This window comes from Zootoca vivipara, chromosome 9 (genome assembly GCF_965207765.1).
Source record: "Zootoca vivipara chromosome 9, rZooViv2.hap1.1, whole genome shotgun sequence".
Lineage (NCBI taxonomy): Eukaryota > Metazoa > Chordata > Lepidosauria > Squamata > Lacertidae > Zootoca > Zootoca vivipara.
The window spans coordinates 1,153,667-1,176,025 of record NC_142592.1 but is presented as its reverse complement, the minus strand read 5'-3'; the positions used below and the strand labels follow the sequence as shown (position 1 = coordinate 1,176,025).

The window sequence follows — 22,359 nt, the reverse complement described above, 5'->3', positions numbered from 1 at the left end:
TTGATCTGATCCACGTACACAGGTCACCAGAAGGACATATTCCTTGGTTTGTGTCACACGGTAGACATCTTTGAATCAATGACTAAGCTGAGCAGAACAGATGCATTTAGCATGTTACTTTGTGGAGCTGTGTGCAGTTGAGCAATTTAGCACCCAGCACACTGTTGGCACTAAATCAATGTTTAGTAGTACTACCTACCTGTAGTCAAGGTAATACTACCCATGGGAGACCAGTTTTTGCATTCCAATGTACCGGTAATGTTTTTGTAAGATACAAACACACCTCAATCCATTCCAATATCCACTTGCACTTTCCTTTGGTATTTTCCATTCTGCTGCAAATGTTTTATTTTCCACAAGTCTGTGTTCCACTGATTGTTTGCTGATGTGGAAATATACCTATTTTTAAAATTAGTTTTTTAGTCGTGTCCGACTCTTCGTGACCCCATGGACCATAGCACGCCAGGCACTCCTGTCTTCCACTGCCTCCCGCAGTTTGGTCAGACTCATGTTGGTAGCTTCGAGAACACTGTCCAGCCATCTCGTCCTCTGTCGTCCCCTTCTCCTTGTGCCCTCAAGTTTTTTACATAGACAGGTATACATCTGCCATTAGTATATATGTGCAAAGAAATCACCTTCCCTGTATGTCCTCTTTAAAAGTGAATGACACAGGGAGTCATTTGTAGGAAAAACAACAACAACAAACCCTTTGACACCTTGATGACAAAATTAATGAACTGTCTGATTGCCCATCATAAAACCATCTATGGCTGCAAACCTAATAGTGTCTATTCAAAAGCAAGTCAAATGAATTCAGTGGGGCTTCTTCCCAGGTAAGTAGAGTTAGGACTGCAGTTGCCCTTTCTACCTTGATTTCAGCACAAACCTGTCATCCTATCTCATTTTCCTCATTCATGCATCCTGAAAGGACAGATTTGTTTTAAGTCACAAAAACTCTGGAGTGCGGGTAGGGGAAAATAAAATTTAAATGTGAGTTTACTTTTAAAATGAGGGTGTAGGGTGGTCAAAAGCGGATTGTAAAATCCAGATGGTGTGCCCCACTTTGACAAAGAAGTTAGGACTTTAACCGAGAAGCAGTTAGCAAGTCTGCTCACCTTCCTTGGTGGGTGGCGTTGCAGCCAGGCCCCAGACCACACGAGTGAGCCAGAAAATAGCAGGTCAGATCACCAATGCTGGCAATCCTTGGCAGGCGTTCCCTTGCAGCGGGCCCAACTGGCCAATGGGGGAACTTGGGCCTGCTCCCGGGGGTCCTTAAATTGAGCCCTGCCCGGCAGTCTTCTCTTCCTTCAGTATACCTGAAGTAGCGTCTCCACCCCCATCGTTCTGCCCGGACACTGAGGTCCAGCACCGAGGGCCTTCTGGCGGTTCCCTCATTGTGAGAAGCCAAGTTGCAGGGAACCAGGCAGAGGGCCTTCTCGGTAGTGGCTCCCGCCCTGTGGAACACCCTCCCACCAGATGTCAAAGAGAAAAACAACTACCAGACTTTTAGAGGACATCTGAAGGCAGCCCTGTTTAGGGAAGCTTTTAATGTTTAATAGATTGTTGTATTTTAATACTTCTGTTGGAAGCAGCCCAGAGTGGCTGGGGAAACCCAGTCAGGTGGGTGTGGTATAAATATATTATATTATTATTATTATTATTATTCCTTTTTCCTTTCCTGCCAAACCATTGTCTACTGTAACCAATAAATTTTGGCCATATTCAGTCTAAAAACCTAATATGCTGTTGTCCTGTGTGGCTTTTCTCTCTTCCCACCCCTCAGGATTCTGCCTAGGCCGCATCCCTTAATGGCCCTGCACAACACCCTTCTGGAGTGCATTCACCTGGCTCAAGTACCGGTATGTCCTGGAACTATGACAATGGCTTTTGGTGGATATGTAGGAAACTCCCAACCTTTGCAAGGCTGGAATGTAGCCCCCTTTGCAAAGCTAAGAGTCACATCCATTGCTCTGCCACTTATGCCTCTGGACACACTCTCTGTGGGCGTGTGGCCAAGGGGGCAAAATGTGACCCACAGGCAGAAAATGGTATTCCACTTCTGGCACAGGATAACGGCATTTTTTGTGTGCCAAACTCAATGAAATTATTAAAATATGCCCCTCCCCCAACTTGATCTCATTTTGTTTAAGACTGGAGGAAGGAAACTGGCAGTCCCTTTGGAATCCTGTTTCTGACGCTTCTTTGCTTCATGGGATAAGGATGGCCCTATGCAAAGCATCAGGGAACCTAAAATACAGTGAAAGGAAGCAGAAATATACCAAGCCACACTGCCTTCATAGAACCACAAGCCTGACCACCCTCCATTGTTTACCAATATATCCAAACATTATAAAGAACTACACAGAGAGAATGAACACAGAGACTTGATTCTAGACACTTCATTGTCTGTAAAGAAAGCAGACAGAGATTGTTAAGAAGGCTGAAATCGATAGCTAACGAAGGATTTATGATCTCGATTCAGAAACGTATGAGTCATTCCTTTTTTTGTGGTTGCTTGAAACGTCTACCTCTATCGCCCCATCCCAATGGAATAAGAAACTAAGAAGAAAAATAATATGCTATTCACTCCCCATATCTTGATGCAAAATGAATGCAAATACTCTGTGCCACTATCTGAAACCTAGCTTCCTGTTATTAAGGAAGACATCCTAGCATTTAGCAGCACAAGAATTCCCCCTCCCCTCAAAAACTCGAGCAGAATGCCTAATGAGTCTGTAGTTTGCTTCCTGCTTGTAATTAAGTAGGTCACAGCTGTGAAGCAAAGAGAACAAGAAAATACACTCAAATCACACAAAGCCCAAAGCGATCAAATCATTTGCAGCTGAAGGAAATGGCAGCTTTAAGAGAGAGAATTGGGGGGGGGGGAGAGAGAGAGAGAGAAGAGAACCCAATTACAAAAGTGGAGTCTTAAGGCAAATGAAAGAAAATGTGATATGATGATGAACTAGAAATCTTGATTTGGCCCAGATGCAGAAGACATATAGGATAATTATTCAGAAATAGCTGATGCTTTGGGGAAAATAAGATGGCTTTGACAAACACCAATCCCTTACGGTATTCTCAATGTGCTCCTATTAGTATTGGCTCCCAAATGGCCATTTAAACTGCCAGCTAGCTTCCAGAAGGGCTGCACAAGTGTCGTTCACATTTCAATTTTTCCTATAACATTTCAACTAGAATGCTTTTTTTTTTTTAAAGGAAGTTTCACTCGAACTATGGTTCCATTCACAGTTATAAATAAACCAGGATCCCTCGCTTGTGTTTTGCCCACCAGGGCTGGTGGTCTGAAATTGATGATCATGATGATGGTGATGTTTTCAGTTGGTAATTCTTAAATTGCAGGAATGGGAAACCTGTTGCTCTCCAGATGTTGTTAGACTCCAACTACCATCAGTCCCAGCCAGTATGACCAATGGTCAAGGAAGATGGAGTTTGTAGTCCAGGGACCCAGGTGGCGCTGTGGGTTAAACGACAGAGTCTAGGGCTTGCTGATTAGAAGGTCGGCGGTTCGAATCCCTGCAACGGGGTGAGCTCCCGTTGCTCTGTCCCAGCTCCTGCCAACCCAGCAGTTCGAAAGCACATCAAAGTGCAAGTAGATAAATAGGGACCGCTCCGGCGGGAAGGTAAACAGCGTTTCCATGCGCTGCTCTGGTTCGCCAGAAGCAGCTTTGTCATGCTGGCCACATGACCTGGAAGCTGTCTGCGGACAAACGCCGGCTCCCTCAGCCTATAGAGCGAGATGAGCGCCACAACCCCAGAGTCGGACACGACTGGACCTGATGGTCAGGGGCCCCTTTACCTTTACCATCACCCCCAGCCAGTATGACCAATGGTCAAGGAAGATGGAGTTTGTAGTCCAGCACCAGCTGGAAGATCACAGGTTCCCCATCCCTGCCCTAAGCTATCCTTTTATTTTAAAACTGCTTCCTTAATAAATCCTATCCATGATATCACTTCCACAGAATGTAGGTCCATTTTTTTCAGTTCCCTCTGTTTTCATGCTCCAGAACATCCATTGTTTGTGTATTTTGATATGGCACAGTGGAAGCTGTGATGAGCTTTGGGCCCATTTACTGTCTGTAAGAAGTACACAAATGTGTGCATCATTCCAGGCAGAAATCTTGTCAGGCAAACAAAGTGATCCAACTTCAAGCTCTCTTGGGATTCAGTGCACAGCATAAGCAGCTGTGTTATTAAGAACAATGCTTTAGTTTAATGGCAAATTTATTATAAACAGGAAAAAACTTTTAAGGAACCTGCGATGCCCCCCCCCATTTTTATGAATGCTGGCTTAGAAAATTATCATGGGGGAATTGAATCTGTCCTCATCCAACCAGTTCATTTCAGGATAAGAAGTTGCAGACAACAGAACTTCCTGTATGAGGGATGATTGGACTTGAAAGCCAGCAAAAAGGCAAATGAACAAGGTATGTCCCTAATTAACAGCCGGTGAAAAGCATGGCAACAACTAACAGTTCTTCCATAGTAGTTGCGGAAAAAAGCTCCCTATAAGCAAGTGAGAATCCCATTGATTGCACCATATAACCCTTGGGGTGCGGAAGTTTATAGCTGTGCTTACCACCATATTTAAACATGATCTCAGTGTCTACACTGCTGTGTTTTCATATATTTGAAAGCCACAGTTACCCCCATCTTCCCATGGCATTCATTGGGCAGTCTGTAGAAGTTTTCTCTAATTTTTCAAAAGGTGCTTTAGAACAGGCTTCCTCAACCTCGGCCCGCCAGATGTTTTGAGACTACAATTCCCATAATCCCTGAACATTGGTCCTGCTAGCTAGGGATCATGGGAGTTGTAGGCCAAAAACATCTGGAGGGCCGAGGTTGAGGAAGCCTGCTTTAGAATCTTAGAAGATAAGACAAGGCACACTTGCAGACCTAACTGAAGAGTTAAATAACTGAATATCCACTCACCCTCTGTGGATTCAATATCTTGGAGGGGTTGGAGTGATAATTTATTTTTGCCATGTCTCATGCTACATGTGTTTTTTTAATAAAAAAATTATAAATAGATAAAATACATATTAGCTGTCCAACAAACTGAAGAACAGCCTATAAACTTGCAAAATAAATAAATCCGTAACAGTGTTTACATTCACAAAGTGTGAAACATTTTCTATTCCATCTATGGAAAGAAAAGCAATGAACTGAAAGCAAAGCAAACATTTTTACCCCACCTAACCAGTGGGGTAAAATCCATAGGATTTTTGTCGAAATGCTGTACAATGAAAATGACACTACTCCCCACTGAAGTATCAGTCAACCACATTATTTGTTGCTTCTCAGGTCTCATTATTGTTTCACAAGGAATTAATCTAACATATTATGAAGAGACATTACTCACCGTTAATACTAAAACTCAAGTTTATATTTATAGAATGGGTGTCACAAGCTAAGAGGACTTTAAATTTAAATTAGGACTTGCTTTATTTCAAACTTTGTACCACTCTAATTATACCTTCTAAACATTGCTATCTTACTGAGCATGCAAACAGCAGAGGAAATTAATCATTTGTACTGCACCCTAAAACTTTGCATTTGAAGTCAAATTAATGTTCACAACAATGTTAATAGCTATAAGGCTTAGAAACAAAGTTCTCTGGACTTCCGGTTTACCGCCATTGCCGAGTGGTGAGGAAACCTCGAGCTCCGAGGTTCCTGGTGCTGTGAAGGAGGGGGAGCCGCGAGAGCGCCGTGGACCCCCCAAAGAACCCCAGATCAAGCTTTCTGGGGTCATGGAGGCCCCAGAACATATCCTTCGCTCCCCGGTAAGCTCTATTAGGAGCCCCGAGAGTGAGCGGAGTTGAGATGTGGGTGCCTTGAGTGATTTTGCTACCTTTGCAGCGTGAAGCTCCGAGCCGACAGCATATTGAGCGGTGGATTCTTCCAATTTTGAAACAATTGAGGAATTTGGTTTCCGTGAGTAGAAGAAAAGGGATTTATAAATTGAAAAAAAATGGCCATGGGAGGAGATTTAAAAACGGAAGTCGATCTCCCCCATTGAGTGAACTGAGATGATGCAGTTAATTTGCCTGAAGCCGGAAAGATTGACAGGAAGCTTTCAATTTCCAAATATTGGACTTAAAACCTTCCCCTGAGGCAGGGTAAAGGGGGAAGGGTTGAACATAGTAAAATCCCTGTTAAAAATTTCATTTTGGACTGGGGAAAGTCCCCCTGTAAGCTGGAATCGGGTCCCTGGAGGGATCAGCGAGCCACAATTATGACGTCACAATAGGAAGGAATTTGTTTACCTCTTTGAGGTCGGGAACTGTCAGTATTGAAGAGAGCGCAGAATATTAGGCTGTGAACAAGAAGTTTGATAAATGCTCTTTTTGCAAATGATGATAAGAATTTTAAGGTATGAAGAAGAACTGAAAATGCTAGTCTGCAACCAGTTCGGATACAATTTCTGTTTTTGAAGTCTGAAAATATAAACTGTGCCATTTCCTGTCTTGTAATCTGTGCTGTTCCCATGAAATTGGAGACGAGCAAGATGCCAGCAGACATAACATCAGCTGACTTCTCAGATTTTCAAGAGGAATTCCTGAAATTGCTACAAGATCTAAGAAGTGAAGTACATCAGAATACCTTACAGATTGGAAAAATAAACCAGAAGTGTGTGGAAAGTGAAGAAGGACTAATTTCAGCAGAGATAGTAGAGAAGAAAGAGGAACATTCATCAGTCCTGGACAATGCAATTGAATCTAAAGAAGAAGAGGAAGGAGCATAGAGCATTGCACTCCCAGTGAGGGGGGGCAACACCCATGCTTGATTCAAAAGGTTTTTAAAGAAGAACCAGCATGGAATAATACGCCCCCAGTGAAAGAGGGAGGGCAGGATCCATACTGGGGTCAGAATCTAAGGGGAACAAAAATTGTGAATGGATTGAAAAGTGTAAATCTAGATGGATGGTATCTTGTAACAGTTAGAAAATTGGGGAGACAGCAGGGGATGAAGAAGGAAGTGTGGTGGATAGGATGTGACAGAGTGTGAGTGGGGTAAAGAGCTATAATGGATGTTATTTTCTGATTGATTAAGATGGTCCGAAACTGGAATGACCTATGGAATTGGCTGAATCGTCTGGGAGACCTTGAGTCCAGGGGAGGGGGAGCTGAATCAGATTTAAATGTATAAATGTTATTAGGACAGAAGAACCAATATCTGAATTTATGGATAATTTTTGGGAATAAATTATAGGCTAAGGGGTGAAATAGAAGATAGATGGTTGGGGAAATGATTTATGATTTGGAATAATTGATGAATTATAAGGTTAAGGATAGTTGATGTTTATAGACTAGGAATAGTTGAGAGATAATGGGGAAAATGTGTTAAAATGATTAAAGATATAATATGAAAATTGCTTAAGTTGGATTTAAAAATGGACCCAGTGAGGGGGGAATTGAGGAAGTCTACAATGTTAAGAAAAAATGAAGGATTTGCTGTAATTGATATTTCTTTTCTATGTTTTATGTTTGTTTTTTGTCTTTTTGTTATTGTTATTTTTTTGTATTCTGTATTGTTTTAAAATGAATAAATATAATTTTTGGGGAAAAGAAACAAACAAAGTTCTCTTTGGCATTAAAAAAAGAGCTTACAAACAACATCACTAATACACGCACATACCAGTTATAGGGTTGCAATATTTCAAGAGATAAAAATCCAGACACAAAAAGTTGTTGAGCTGCTCACGCCAGAGCCTGAACCAGAGCCACCCCACCCCCACAGTTTTTTTTTAAAAAAAACAACCAAATCCAGGTCATTTGCTTTAAAATGTAAAATTCCCCCTGGATGAGCATTTTAAAATGTAAAATTCCCCATGGAGAGGACATGTCCAGGAATTCCCAGACGTATGGCAACCCTACAGTAGTATTATCACATGGTTAGCATCATGCTATAATTTCATAGGAAATTGGAGTACAAATGAAATCATACTGTTTCAGTTCATTGATAATTTAGACAGTAGGAACATGTCTAAGATGAGTCAACTACAGAGAAAATGGAAGTCAGACTATGGTGGTGGAAGGGAAGTATACCATGAACATTTTTTCTCACCATTGCTTTTAGAATGTATGCCAAATATACAAAAAAATCTGAACTGGGTGTATATTTTGGGCTATGTGTGTCAGCCACTTACTGATAGCACATCTCAAAGAATCTTTGGGTGGCAGGTTACCATCAAATTGGTGTTACACCTAGGGAAGATGTAAAAGACCCTCCATTGAGCATCTGGTCAGCCACTGTGAAAACAGGAAGCTGGACTAGCTGGGCCTCCAGCTTGATCTAGTAGGGATTCTTCTCATGTGCAGACTTTTTCATTCTCTGCTTACAGCATTGTGTATATAGGACCAAGGGGTGGAGTGGGGGGGCCTGAAATTTTCTCTGAATTTTCCAGTGGAAATTATACCACCACACTTACACCACCAGATTTACTGATAGTCTGTTTTGAGTTGTCACGTTGTTTAAAAGTATTCCGCAGTTTCTAGGTATAGGAGAGCCCAGCACTGGGGAAGGAAAAATCCAAAATGTAGTACTGTATGTGTATGGAAAGGTCAAATTAAGCCTTCTAAAATGCTGGTGCAGAGGTTAGAAAAAAATAATAATGTCAGATTAAGAAAGTACAACTGAAGGGCAAGTCAGCAATCGTAATGTCAAAACACTTCCTCAGTGACAGTTTTATTATTTAGACTGCCTTTCACATTTTCATTAAAAGGTTCATTTGACTATATGTACTACATAGTGTCATGCATGCAAATTTTGCACTTCTGAATTTCTTACAAGAAAAGAAGCCAGAATACTCATGATGGTATGCTTTTTCAACTCTTCTACAAAGTGATCAATTCATATATAGTACTTTGTTCAGCTTTTGATGAAATGTATTACAAAGAGGCACTGCTGTTAATAAAGCTGAAAGTCTGGCACAAGCAATGCTGCTTATGAGAGCCAAAGCTCATAAAAACAGCGGCTTGAAATCCATTCAGGAACGGTTTTATATTCCTAAAGCCGGAGTTTAAACTGATTTCATCATGATAGAGGAAAAGGGGTGGGGAGCCTTTTTGCTCCAAGTGGGTGAGGATTCTTGGGGGGGGGGGCTTGGCCACACAGTGCTGGAGTCACTCGTGGAGGCCAGCAAGAGTCTAACCTGAGCACAGCTGGTCCCTCTCTTCCCTCCATGCGCCCCACACCCCCAAACTAGCTCTGAGGACCAGGTTGGCGGAACCCTCAGGACAGTACATGGGGGAGGGGAGAACATTCCGGAACAATTTCCTTAGTGCTATGAGGAATTCTTCCCACACTTTCAGACTTGCTCAACGTGCTTGTCCTCTCTCTGTCACACACACACACACACACACACACACACACACACACCCCACACACCAGTGCATGGAGCATGATTCTGGCTGCACTGGGAATGCTGGGGTGTGTGTATTAAATGATGTAACAAGTCTGGTTGCTGTGGAATTGCTGGTGACTGGAGACTGAACCAGCAATCCCAGTGCAGCCAAAACTATTTCCCCCTGAGTTGTGGATGGCTGGGCAGTGGAGAAATGTGGGTGGGGTTCTCCAGAGCTTGGCAGACAAGGAGGGCATCAGCTAAGAGCCACATTTGGCTTACAGGCCACAGATTGCCTGCATCTAATACAGAAGGAGCCAAGTTAAAACAAAAACGTAGGAGGCCTAACACACAATCTGTGCTGCTGGATCAGCCTGAGCAAGATTTCCAGTAGTACGGTATGCATTCCCTACAAATGCTAAACCTTTATTAGTTGCTTGTTCATTTTTAGCTATGTTAAATGTTGACAGAAATCCACTGCAATGCAACTGAGCTGTGGTTTAGAGGGGCTAACTGGTCTGCTCTAGTGCAGTTCCAATTTGCTTTGACGGAACTTGTACAGAATATATTCCTGGGAAACTGTTCCGAGATATAGCTTTAAGAGGAGTCTAGTCAACTGTATGCAATAATCTGGCAAATTTCAGTAACAAGACAAGAGGAATGCAAGAAATGACTTGCTCAATAGTAGGTCATGTTGAGAAGCCTGGGGAATGTGGGAAAAGCTCCCATGGACTTCAGTTTGTGAATCAGACAGGCTCGGGCTGCTGGAAGCAATACTCCAATCACTAATGGAACGGCTCCTCCAGAATAGTCATTAAGTAATTACAACCTTTGACTCTCTTCTGGCTTTGTTTCTTTTCTCATTAGATATTTACTTTCGGAATGAACTCCTCACCCCACACTGAGTGTAAACTATTCTCAGGACTGCAAAGCATATATTGATTTAGCTTTGCATTTTTTAATTTATTTATTTTTTACTCTCTGCCTGTAATGATAATAATAGGCATCTACCAAGTTCTGTATCCCCTGCCCTTTGGGGATTCTGCAGGGCTTGAAGGAGAATGGGCAGAAGTAGAGAAGGAGGGTGTCAAAGGAGTTATAGTGTAAGGTGCTGTTTTTAATTAGGGCCTTTCTATATACAGTTTGGGGGTTTTGTGCAATTGGCACATCTTCCTGAAATGCAGTACTTTTATAGCACACACTTCCAAAGCTTCCAATGTGCAAATAATTGCAAAGTATTTTTAAGCAATTCTTAAGAAGAAGACAATAAGCAGAGCTTTCTGGATCAGACAAAGGGCCTATTTCAGGGGTTGCAATGCCTACCCTCCAACATTCCACAGGTGAAAACTGGGACATTTCTCACTCCCCTGCAACTGACCCTCCTGGACCCCCATTTCTGTGCCCCACCCCAAGCATTTCCTATCAAAATAAGGGCAAGTGCCACCACAACTACACCAATGGGACACAGCAAACATGCCCTCCACTGCCCTGAGCCAACCCCTTAATCCCGAGTTTATTGTATTTTATTCTTCGGGGGATTTACAAAAGAAAAAGGCACACCCCAATAAATACTGTTTGTGTTGGCTCAGGCCTACTTAGATCACTCCTTCTGCAACACGGGAGTTCCACGGTAAGTGTGTTGCTGCAGGAACAGACCTTCCAAGTGTCCCTATTTTCCAGGGGCATCCCTGATTTAGAGAAGCTGTCCAGGTTTCTGATTTGATCCCGGAATGTCCTGCTTTCCCTTAGGACGTCCCAATTTTCATTGGATAAATGTTGGAGGGCATGCAGGAATGGCTTCTTAAAGACAGCAAGCTTGAATACTTCACTATTAACTACTTAATCAGTTAAAATAACCTACAGAGGATGTGAGGCCACCACTGCCATTTATTGACCAAGTTAAGGCGAAAACCTGGCTTACTCTGTGCATGTTTCAACCATAGAATCATAGAATTATAGAGCTGGAAGGGACACAGGGTCATCTAGTCTATCCCCCTGCGATTCATTTATCTCAACTAATAATACAAAGTGGATGGCCATCCAATCTTTACTTAAAAACCTCCAAGGAAGGAGAGTCCACCACCTCCCGAGACAGTCCATTCCACTGTCAAACAGCTCTTACTATCAGAAAGTTTTTCTGAACGTTGAGTTGGAATCTCTTTTCTTGTAACTTGAAGCCATTGGTTCGTGTTGTACCCTCCAGAGCATGAGAAAACAAGCTTGCTCCCTCCTCCATGTGAAACCCTTAGTTATTTGAAGATGGCTATTATATCGCCTCTCAGTCTCTTCTTTTCCAGGCTAAACATGCCCATAGAATCATAGACTTGGAAGAGACCACAAGGGCCATCCAGTCCAACCCCCTGCCAAGCAGGAAACACCATCAAAGCATTCTTGACATATGCCTGTCAAGCCTCTGCTTAAAGACCTCCAAAGAAGGAGACTCCACCACACTCCTTGGTAGCAAAGAAGACCTGAAATTAAAACTGCATGTACATTCACAACAAAACTGACCATTAGTTCCATGGGAGTGATAAACTACAGTGTAGGGGATTAACTACACCACCTATCAGCCAAAGAGAAGCCATTATGAAATTTACATAGGAGGGTGTGGTTTTCAACTGAACAGACTGGAAAAGAAACACCAATATCAAACAATGATGTAATGCTTCTGTTACACCCATGAATGGGTGTCTTGAGGGATAAATGGTGGCATGCCATGCTCAACACAAACTGTCTCCAGAGTGTGGGAGGAAATATTATTCTGGCAGCCATTCAGGCTCCGCCAGCTTCGACATTCCTATGGCTGCAGTCTTCCCATATTCCGTTCCTCCAGGATATGGAAAAGATGGTACCAGAGGTGTTCCTTTGCCTGCTGCTGGACTACTGTACAGGCTGGGTCTGGGGCACGTGATGTGTGGCTACTGGGCAAGTGGAAGGGCAGCTGGGCAGGTGCAAACTGGGGTGGGTGGGCATGAGATATGGTGGCAAAAATCATGCAAACTCCAGTGGAAAAGAGTGGCCAAACAGCCCCAAAACACAAGAAGCCAGCAGCACAAACAGAGAATCTCTTTGATATATGAGGCTACTCCAATGGGAGATGTTCCGTAGCCCACCCTAAGGCTAGGGATGAACAACAACACTCCACACACTCCATGCTGCACTTTGGGAAGCCGCATCAAACATACAAAACACAAATGTGATACAGGATGTGAAAAACATTAAAATGGAGACTCCAAAACAAACGTGGACATTACGTAACTATTACATATTTTAAGGAATTGGCCCCCACACTCCCACAACAAAAAGAGTTCCCGAAAAGCCATATGTGAGTGGAAAAAGTTAATTTGGTCGTACATTGCAAAAGAAAGAAAGGGGAGGAAAGGCCACACTTCCTGCTTGCACAAATTCTTTTCCCATCCCTACTTGGCAGTGGTCCAACATTATGCCTTTTGTTTAGCTTGATGGCCCCAGCTTATTTTGCCAATCTTTCCCAAATACATGCTATTTTCAAATGTCTACTTCTACACAATTAAATGTTTCTTCTATGAATGTACAGATACACATTCACACACAGAGAGAAATAGGGATGGATGACTCTGCAATGTTGGTTTCTCTCAATTTCTAATTTCCCCCATCTTAATTCAGTTCTACACATTTCCATAGGAAATGGCAATTTTTAAAAAGCCTCCTGGAAATCTGTGAACATTTAAGTGCAAATTTCTCCTAATATACAGATTTTAGCATGCAATTTTCACTGATAATTTTTTTTTCATTGAATTTTTGCTAATATAGTGCATTTTGTGTTATTTTCACCAATATATGCATTTTTTGCCACGTTGTTCAATTGGAGAACTGTGCCACAAAATTTGGAGAAGTGTGAATTTGAAGAATAGATGTGCTTCCTGTATAGGTTAAAGAAATGTGGATCAGGTAGTTTTTCATTAAATTCCAAATCTGTTGAATTTCTCCCACATCCCTAAATGGCAGGAGCTGTTTCTCCTCAGATGACTTTTGAAACCTCTCCCCTGATCTTTCCTTCTCCTCTTCCTCACGATGGTGGGAGGAAGTAATCAGCTAATTAATGCTGTCCAGATGGAGGGTCAGTCAGGGACAGCTAATGCGCTGGTGTTTGTTGTCTCTTTTTAAAGCCATGCAAACATTCGTGAAACTAATGCTAGTTGATCCTCTGCCTGCCATCCTCTATGTGCCATTTATTTCCTTAAGGTTTACTCAGGTAACCATCTGGCTTAATGGGAAAGGCATTAATGAACACGCCATAAGAAGGTTCATTCATTGAGAACAGAACATTGCCCGGGCTTCATTCACCTCAGTTTGCAATTTCACTAACTTTAACACAAAGAACCATGGCAGTTCAAAGTACAATAACACCACAAGCCTGATTTTATTTGGGTTTTCTGGCTTCCCAATCTCTAGAGTTTTATTTTAAGATGATATGATGTCATGGACGGGCTGGACACAGAGGGGTGGGGGGAGGAAGCAGTTGGGAAAGCCCCAGGGGAAGAAGGCTCAGAGTCCAGGGATTGGTGGAGGGACAACAATGAGTGGTCAGAGGGAGAAGACTGGGAGGAGGGGGAAGCTGAAGGGGCAACGGGGCTCAGTGAGCAGGGACAGACTGTGACAGAAAGGAGTCCAGAATCCGAGGCAAAGGCAGGAGAGGAGGGAAACCAAGAGGCAGTAGTGAGGCAAGCTAGTGAAGATAATAATAATTATTATTATTATTATTATTATTATTATTATTTATTATTTATACCCCGCCCATCTGGCCGGGTTCCCCCAGCCACTCTGGGCGGCTTCCAACAAAACATTAAAATACAGAAATCAAACATTAAAAGCTTCCCTAAACAGGGCTGCCTTGAGATGCCTTCTAAAGGTCTGGTAATTGTTGTTCTCTGTGACCTCTGGTGGGAGGGCATTCCACAGGGTGGGTGCCACTACTGAGAAGGCCCTCTGCCTGGTTCCCTGTAACTTGGCTTCTCGTAGCGAGGGAACCGCCAGAAGACCCTCGGTGCTGGACCTCAGTGTCCAGGAAGAACGATGGGGGTGGAGACGCTACTTCAGGTATACTGGACCGAGGCCGTTTAGGGCTTTAAGGGTCAACACCAACACTTTGAATTGTGCTCGGAAATGTACTGGGAGGAGGAAGAGATTTAGGTAGCTGTGGGAAGGTGGGGATCTTCAGCCTCCACAACTGCCCCATAGGGACAAGGCCTACCAAGAAGAGTTGCTGTGCTCATTAGGCCAGACTTACCTGAGCAGGCCTAGTTCCTGCCAATAAAAAGCGAACTTACATACCCCATGTGATTGATTGATTGATGGATTGATTGATTGCTGGCTGGCTCTCTGACACATATGCCATTCGAAGGTGATTGCCACCTTGGCTGGAAACCTTGCTAAATGCACAGAAGTCTTGCTAGAAACACTAAAATACAAATTATTTTCTCTCTCTCTCCCTAAAACAAACATTCAAAACCTTCATTTCACCTACTAATGTGCTATTTTTTAAAAGAAGGGTATGAAAGAAGCATGTTGTTAGGAAAAGGTCTTTTTGATCTGATCCAGGGGTCCCCAAACTAAGGCCCGGGGGCCAGATACGGCCCAATCGCCTTCTAAATCTGGCCCGCGGACGGTCCGGGAATAAGCATGTTTCTACATGAGTAGAATGTGTCCTTTTATTTAAAATGGATCTCTGAATTGAATCATACCAAAGCTGCCTTAACACTGCAGTTTTCCATGAAGCAAATCCTCCTTCCCCAACACTCGTATACAGGTGCTCAGGTTGACATTGCCGTCACTTTTTCAAGGAATTGCCTGCTACTTGTCACTGTTCCTTCCCCACAGAAAAATAACACAGTGAAAATGAGCCCTGCTCACGCATTTGATACCCACAGATACCAAACATGTGGAGAACCTCTCTGGAACTAGCAACCTGCCAGCTCCACCCCATAGACATCAATATACATGCCAACCACACCACCCAGCCAACACACGACTGCCATCAGTCTGAAGAGGGTCTATGTGCATAGAGATGTACATTTGTAGGGCTCCTGCATGGGGATGCAAACTCTTGTTCCATCCATATTCATGCCCCCATGGAGGGAACACCAGGTGTTACATCAGAAAAGAGGAACCTTTGGCCCTGCAGATGCTGGCCTCCAGAGATAATGCGGGTTGTAGTCCAGCAACATCTGGAGGGCCACAGGTACCAATTTTTGGTGTTACATCTATTTTCACATAAGGCTGGCCACATGACCGCCAGGGGCATGGCTGATGCGCAGAACGGTATCTATGGGGTGGAGCTCGGCCATTTGTGCTTGAGATCTTGTACTTGAAGATGACTATCTTCCACTCATTATCCAACCTGCTAGAACAGGGTTTCCCAAACTTGATTCTCCAGCTGTTTTTGGACTACAGTTCCCATCATACCTAACCAATGGACCTGCTAGCTAGGGATTCTGGGAGTTGTAGTCCAAAAGCAGGTGTAGACCCAAATTTGGGAAACCCTGCTCTAGATTACACGGAGGGGCATGAGAAGCATGGGTACTCCTCTTTCAGTGTAATTCCATATAGATCACTTCTACCTATCAAAAGATCTGCATATTGAAACAGGTCCCCAACATGGCTCTTGTGTATAACAAAATACCCTATTACAGCAGTGTTAGTCTGGGGGGGGGGGGGAGAGAGAGAGAGAACAGTAGCCAAAAAGTAATGAAGAGAGCTGTGGCACTTTAAAGATTTGGGCATTTATTGTGGCCTAAGCCCACAAAAGCTTGTGCCACTTATGTTAGCTTGAATCATAAGTGCAGACTATGTTGGGCCCTAGGTGCCCAGGCAACCACAAAATTTAAATGAAGGGGCTGCCCCCCCCCAATTCCACGTGGCGGTGTGTGCACCCTGTGGGGCATGTGAATGTCATGTTGGCACGCCCCTGCAATTTGTGCAAGTGACATCAGCACACCACAGGCATGCCGACATCACATGGGCAAATGCGCATGCCCCGGTCACCCACTGTCACAGGGGCTAGGTGGCACGCCTGGCCCGAATATATGAGGATCGACAACTACCCAGTAGCTGGCAACCACTTCCTGAGGACAGTATAAAGCAACAAGGTGAACTATAGGACATTTCCCAAGTAAACTTGAACTTTAAGCTAAATATAGAGGAGGGAGAAAGGTGGTTTTCTGCTGCTCCAGAGAAGCAGACACGGAGCAATGGATTCAAACTACAAGAAAGAAGATTCCACCTAAACATTAGGAAGAACTTCCTGACAGTAAGAGCTGTTTGGCAGTGGAATTTTCTACCAAGGAGTGTGGTGTAGTCTCCTTCTTTGGAGGTCTTTAAGCAGAGGCTTGACAGGCATATGTCAAGAATGCTTTGATGGTGTTTCCTGCTTGGCAGAGGGTTGGACTGGATGGCCCTTGTGGTCTCTTCCAACTCTATGATTCTATGAAATACTGCACATTGCTTTGTATTTCAGAACCTTTCTAAGTCCAACCTTGTACATTGTTTCTAGAATGGAATAATCCTTCCTATACATCATCTTGTATCCCAAAGCAGCAGTTACTGCCTTAGAACCTCCATGAATACAGATTAGCTGCCCTCCCTACCAGTTCTAGCCTTGACTACCAACTCTTCATCTTCCTATAGCCCTGCCCAATATCGATCACTTGGCACTGTAAGGGAAATTCCATTAGCGCCAGTTACCATAATAAATCATGGCCAACCGGCACTAATACTGATTACAATTTTAGCTAATCTTCATTAGTGGTTATTAGCATATAGTCACAACCAGTAAATCATAACTACCGATTTGGCATAAAGACCAGAATAGCCCACATAAGTTTTATGCTATGAAGCCTGCAACTTCCAACCAGTATTAGTTATTATTATGTAGTCAGCTTGCTTGGCTGCCTGCATTGCACCATCATATAGAGACATCACTTGGCTTTGATACCTTATGGGAAAGCCTTAGGTTAAAGCACCAAGGGTATAAAGGAGAAGCAGGATATACCCACTTTGCGGAGGGGTGAGATAATATGTACACAAAAAATAGCTGCTTACCCTTTCTGCACTGTGTCTTCTCAGAGATCCATATGGTATTTTGAAGAGAAATTTTCGGCTTCTGGTTGGTGTCACGGCTGCCTGTACCACCATAGTGCAGTGCAAATCTCTCTCTCTCTCTCTCTCTCTCTCTCTCTCTCTCTCTCTCTCTCTCTCTCTCTCTCTGTGTGTGTGTGTGTGTGTGTGTGTGTGTGTAAATGTCTCTGTGTGTGAGAGAATGAATGATCAGCCCAAAGAAATTTCCTCTGGGATGACTTAAGGAGTTCCCAGTTTTCAAATAACAAATGGCTCAGTGGGTTGGTTGTTTTCTCCCCGCAAAAAAAAAAGAAACCAAACCAACTAACAAAAAACTTTAGACCATGAGTCAATCTGTGGCTTGTTTGAAGTAGAGAGGGGAGGGAGAAGCCCACCCCCTTCACAGCATGCTTCAAGCAGCGTATCTTTAGCTCTGGTTATATTTCTCCCAGCATAAAAAGACTGCTGTGCCACAGAGGTGGAAACATTCTGCTTCTGGGGGGATTGTTCTAAAAATGTCAGCCTCGGTTCTTATAGCTACAGATGGTAACCAGGTCAGTTGTCTAATCAAAGCTATATCAGACTTCTTTATACATGCCACCATGTGACTGCAGACCCCTTCTGGTTTGCTCTATAGCTGATCACATGTTATCCTCCCAAACAATATCTGGTGTATCACCATCTGGTGTGGAGATTAATGTGAAATCCTATGTTCAGGTTTTGCTTCCTTCCAGACATGAGAGAGCAGGATAGCACACAGAGCAATCAGGCTGGGAACAAAAAGACACCAGCCTGCTCAAGACCACAGGAACGGCTTAGGGAGCTGGGTATGTTTAGAATGGAGAAGAGAAGATTAAGGGGTGATATGATAGCCATGTTCAAATATATGAAAGGATGTCATATGGAGGAGGGAGAAAGATTGTTTTCTGCTGCTCCAGAGAAGCGGACACGGAGCAATGGATTCAAACTTCAAGAAAGAAGATTCCACCTAAACATTAGAAAGAACTTCCTGACAGTAAGAGCTGTTCGGCAGTGGAATTTGCTACCAAGGAGTGTGGTGGAGTCTCCTTCTTTGGAGGTCTTTAAGCAGAGGCTTGACAGGCATATGTCAGGAATGCTTTGATGGTGTTTCCTGCTTGGCAGGGGGTTGGACTGGATGACCCTTGTGGTCTCTTCCAACTCTATGATTCTATGATACAGTAAAATGACCCCACTTAGCAGCCATGTATGTACAGTAGAGACCACAACCAGCTTGATAAAGACCTTTTTTTGCTGCCTACCTGCCTGGCAGTTGCACCAAATCTAGGGGGTGGAGGTGTCTTCCTCGCCCTCAATATCTGTTTGAAGGGGGCTCAGCCCTCCCCCAATACTGAAGGGTTCAGTCATCACAGAAGGCTGCAATGGCCTGCACAGCATTGGGAGACGTGTGTGACGTCATGTGTTACACGCATGACATCACCCACCCACCCCACATGCCCCCTCAATCTTGGGGGCAACCCAGTGCCGCTGCTGCCTGGGATGTAGTTATGAAGGAATGTCAAGTAACTGGAATGACACACTACTTGGCTGGAGAGCTCCATTCAGGACCAATGGTGGGTCACCGTTCTGTAGGCCTGCTACAAAGCCTAAATCAGTGAAGAGTTCAGCACTCTTCCACTTTGTGGAAGACAGAATGACTCCTGAGAATCACAACGTTTGCCAAACTAAATACCTGGTTTAATGCAGAGCTGGAAAGATTTTTGGGTCAAAAACTAAAAAGCCATCAGGGTGGGGGGAAATGCAGTAATGTAATATACAAGCCCGCTGTTTCAAACAAAGATCTGGCTGGCATAACTGCACACACATTAAAAGGCATTAAAGGAAAAAAAGCAGCAGCTTGATGTGGGAAATTCCAAATATTAAAACAATCAGCCTTTGTTCATAATTAGTTCCATATGTGCACTGCAAATTGAGTCAGTGTATGTGTGTGAGGGGGGAGGAGGAAGGGAGGGGAAAGCCAAGCCGGAAAGGATGGAAATGGCTTCAGCATGACTGATTCATATAGATTCATTTAAAAGTCTAGGTTTAAGGTTACATTGTTGGCCTTGAAAATGAAAACAGAGATTTCTTGGTTGTTGTAGTGTGTTTTTTTTTTTTATAAAAAAAATCTATCTCCTATGACAACTGCCTTCCTTTTGGAAGCACAGCATTCAGGGGCAGATGTTGCTTGCTTCTGCATGGGCTGACCTAACATAATCCCCCCCCCCCTGGATCCACATAATTGTATGTTCACAGGTGGAACAGGGAGCAAGACTGTGATTACTCTCTCTTTTTCTGGGACAATGGGAGTACTTTTTCCTCACTAACATGACAATAACTCTGATCTAGCTTGAAAACTGCAAATATAATGAACGAAGGGGGGAGGGGAGCCTGTTCATTCCCAAGACTAGCCCCTTCCCCAGTTCCATACAAGTCATGGAATAAGTTACATTGACCAGGCTGCATTGCAAGTTGCTTCTGGGCCACTCAATTTCACTCTTAAATGAAATACATTTATTTATTTTTAAGAGCAACTTGAGAGCAACAGGGCTTTTGTTTCAGCCAGAACTCTCAGGTAGGTGCTATTGCCATTCTAAGACAATAAGGGAGGCATTCGTGGTGAGTTCTGGTACCTCTTTTTCTGGGGGGGGGGGAAATAGCACTGAGCGCAACCATTCTTTGACATAAGTGCAGCTCTAAAGCACTCCGGTCATGGGATCGTGGATGTGTTTCTCATGCTGACACTAACCACTAGGCACCCGTGACAGCTGCATAAAACTCTAAACATCTGCTCATATTAACTTTTAACAATGCCAACTATTTTAAATGAATGGATGTACTTCAACAAAGTGCATTAAACTGTCTTAATTTCAGAGTTGAAACCCTTTTTTGTCCTTAGCTGAAAACAAGGGTCTCTGGATCCCAGCTCTACCACTAAAATGAGCCAGCCCCGCTTCTGTAGACCCCAAATAACCCCCATGAGTTATCTTACGGTTTTTGTGTGAGATAAAACTTGGATACTAAGGCAGAAGTTGAAGAAACAAGAAACGATTAATAATACAGAGTAAAGTTGGTAAAACAAATGATTTGCCGGGGGATGAAGTTCTTTCAGGGAACAGTTAACTTAATAAATCTAGCGGGTGTTTCAGGCTTCTAAACAAGGTAGTAAACACGCAGCTTCTTTTCAACTTCAGCTGCTTATTTTCAGTTAATACTCTTCAGTTTGATGTTACAGGTTTCCAGCCTAGATGGTCGCTGCTCAGCTTCTCTCCCGTTATTTCACCTCAGTTCCTTCACTTAGTGGTTGTGTATCTGACGAAGTGTGCATGCACACGAAAGCTCATACCAAAATAAAAACTCAGTTGGTCTTTAAGGTGCTACTGAAGGATTTTTTTTATTTTGCTTCGACTCAGACCAACATGGCTACCTACCTGTAACTGGTTAACACCTCCTACAGCTCCTAAACAAGGGGAGGGGGAACTTTCCATCAGTTTCCCAACCTTTTCTCACTGCCACTCCTGAGGTACTTCCATCCCAGGGGACCCAGGGGTCCCCCACGCCCCTCTTAACTGGTCTGGGAGCTTCACTGTCTAGAGCAGGCATAGGCAAGCTCGGCCCTCCAGATGTTTTGGGACTACAACTCCCATCATCCCTGACCACTGGTCCTGTTAGCTAGGGATCATGGGAGTTGTAGTCTCAAAACATCTGGAGGGCTGAGTTTGCCTATGCCTGGTCTAGAGGATCTCTCCTCTTCTGACTGACAGGAGACCCAAGGAGACTTTATCCTCACAGACTCTACTTCTCCTTGTTCAAACTCTGCCTTCCCGTTACTCCTGTCTGAATACTCTCCCAAGATACTAGATACTCAGTCTTTGTATCTAAGCTCAGAGAGTCCTTTCTCTAGCTGTGCCTATTCTCCTCCTCAGAGTGGATGTTCCACACACAGACCAGAACCAAAATCTGCAACTCTCCCTTAGACTACAGTATTGGCTTCTCTCTGCTTTTATTCTCCCTGGCTCCACCCCCTTCTGACTAAGCTGTCTTGGCATCCAATCAGAGAGAGGCACTAGCCCTCTGGTGGAATTCTGTGGCACTGCAGCCCCAGGCTCTGGTCTGGCTCAGCTGTCTGTCACAATGAGCTTCAGAAGCATTTGTGCTACTTGTACAATGAATGGACCCCAGCAGTAAGTGTCACTCATAATAGTATATTGGAAGGTGGCCCTCCTGAACCCCACCAAGCCTATTGAGGTCTCCCCAACCCAGTAGATCCAAATGGATTTCTAAGCGCCTTGATTTCTTAAGTCATGGCAGCTGTAATCCATTCCTATACAGTGGTACCTTGGTATTCGAATGGCTTGGCTCCCGAACAAATCAGCTCCCGAACCTGGAAGTAAGTGTTCCGGTTTGTGAACGTTTTTTCAGAAGTGGAATGTCTGACACGGCTTCAGCTTGAGGGCAGGAAGCTCCTGCAGCCAATCGGAAGTCAAGCCTTGGTTTTCGAATGGTTTCAGGAGTCGAACGGACTCCCGGAACAGATTAAGTTCGAGAATCAAGGTACCACTGTATTGGGAACTGAACTGAACGATAATAACTGCAAGAAGCACTTTATTTAAAATAAAATAAATAGGCCCTGAAAGTTAATGCTTTGGAAAGCTGAGCACTCAAACAGAAACTATGTTGCAAAGGTACTTTGCGTGAAACAACTGCTGCTGCCTCTCCTTTTGGGATTAAAAGTTTAAGGCTGGATATGGACAAAAGCTCTTGGTATAATAGAGAAATCTATTGCATCTATTGTTGCTTCAGTCTACAGACACATTTGCTTTGCCCCACATTTCTTTTGTCTCTGCCCTAAATGATTTTGCATGTTTTTAAAATGA

The 22,359-nt window shown here is 43.6% G+C and overlaps 1 protein-coding gene across 3 annotated transcripts in view; it reads right to left on the bottom strand.

Annotated features, from left to right (window-relative positions):
• FRMD4A (FERM domain containing 4A) overlaps nt 1-22,359 on the bottom strand; it is a 346,110-nt gene that overhangs the window by 254,462 nt on the left and 69,289 nt on the right. The window contains exon 1 of one of the 3 annotated variants that reach the window (XM_035127378.3): nt 17,450-17,701. The exons of the other annotated variants lie outside the window; for them this stretch is intronic. Coding sequence (XP_034983269.1) covers nt 17,450-17,542 — 93 coding nt within the window. The 5' untranslated portion in view covers nt 17,543-17,701. Of the gene's footprint in view, nt 1-17,449; nt 17,702-22,359 lie in introns of those variants that run through there. 3 annotated transcript variants of the gene reach the window in all.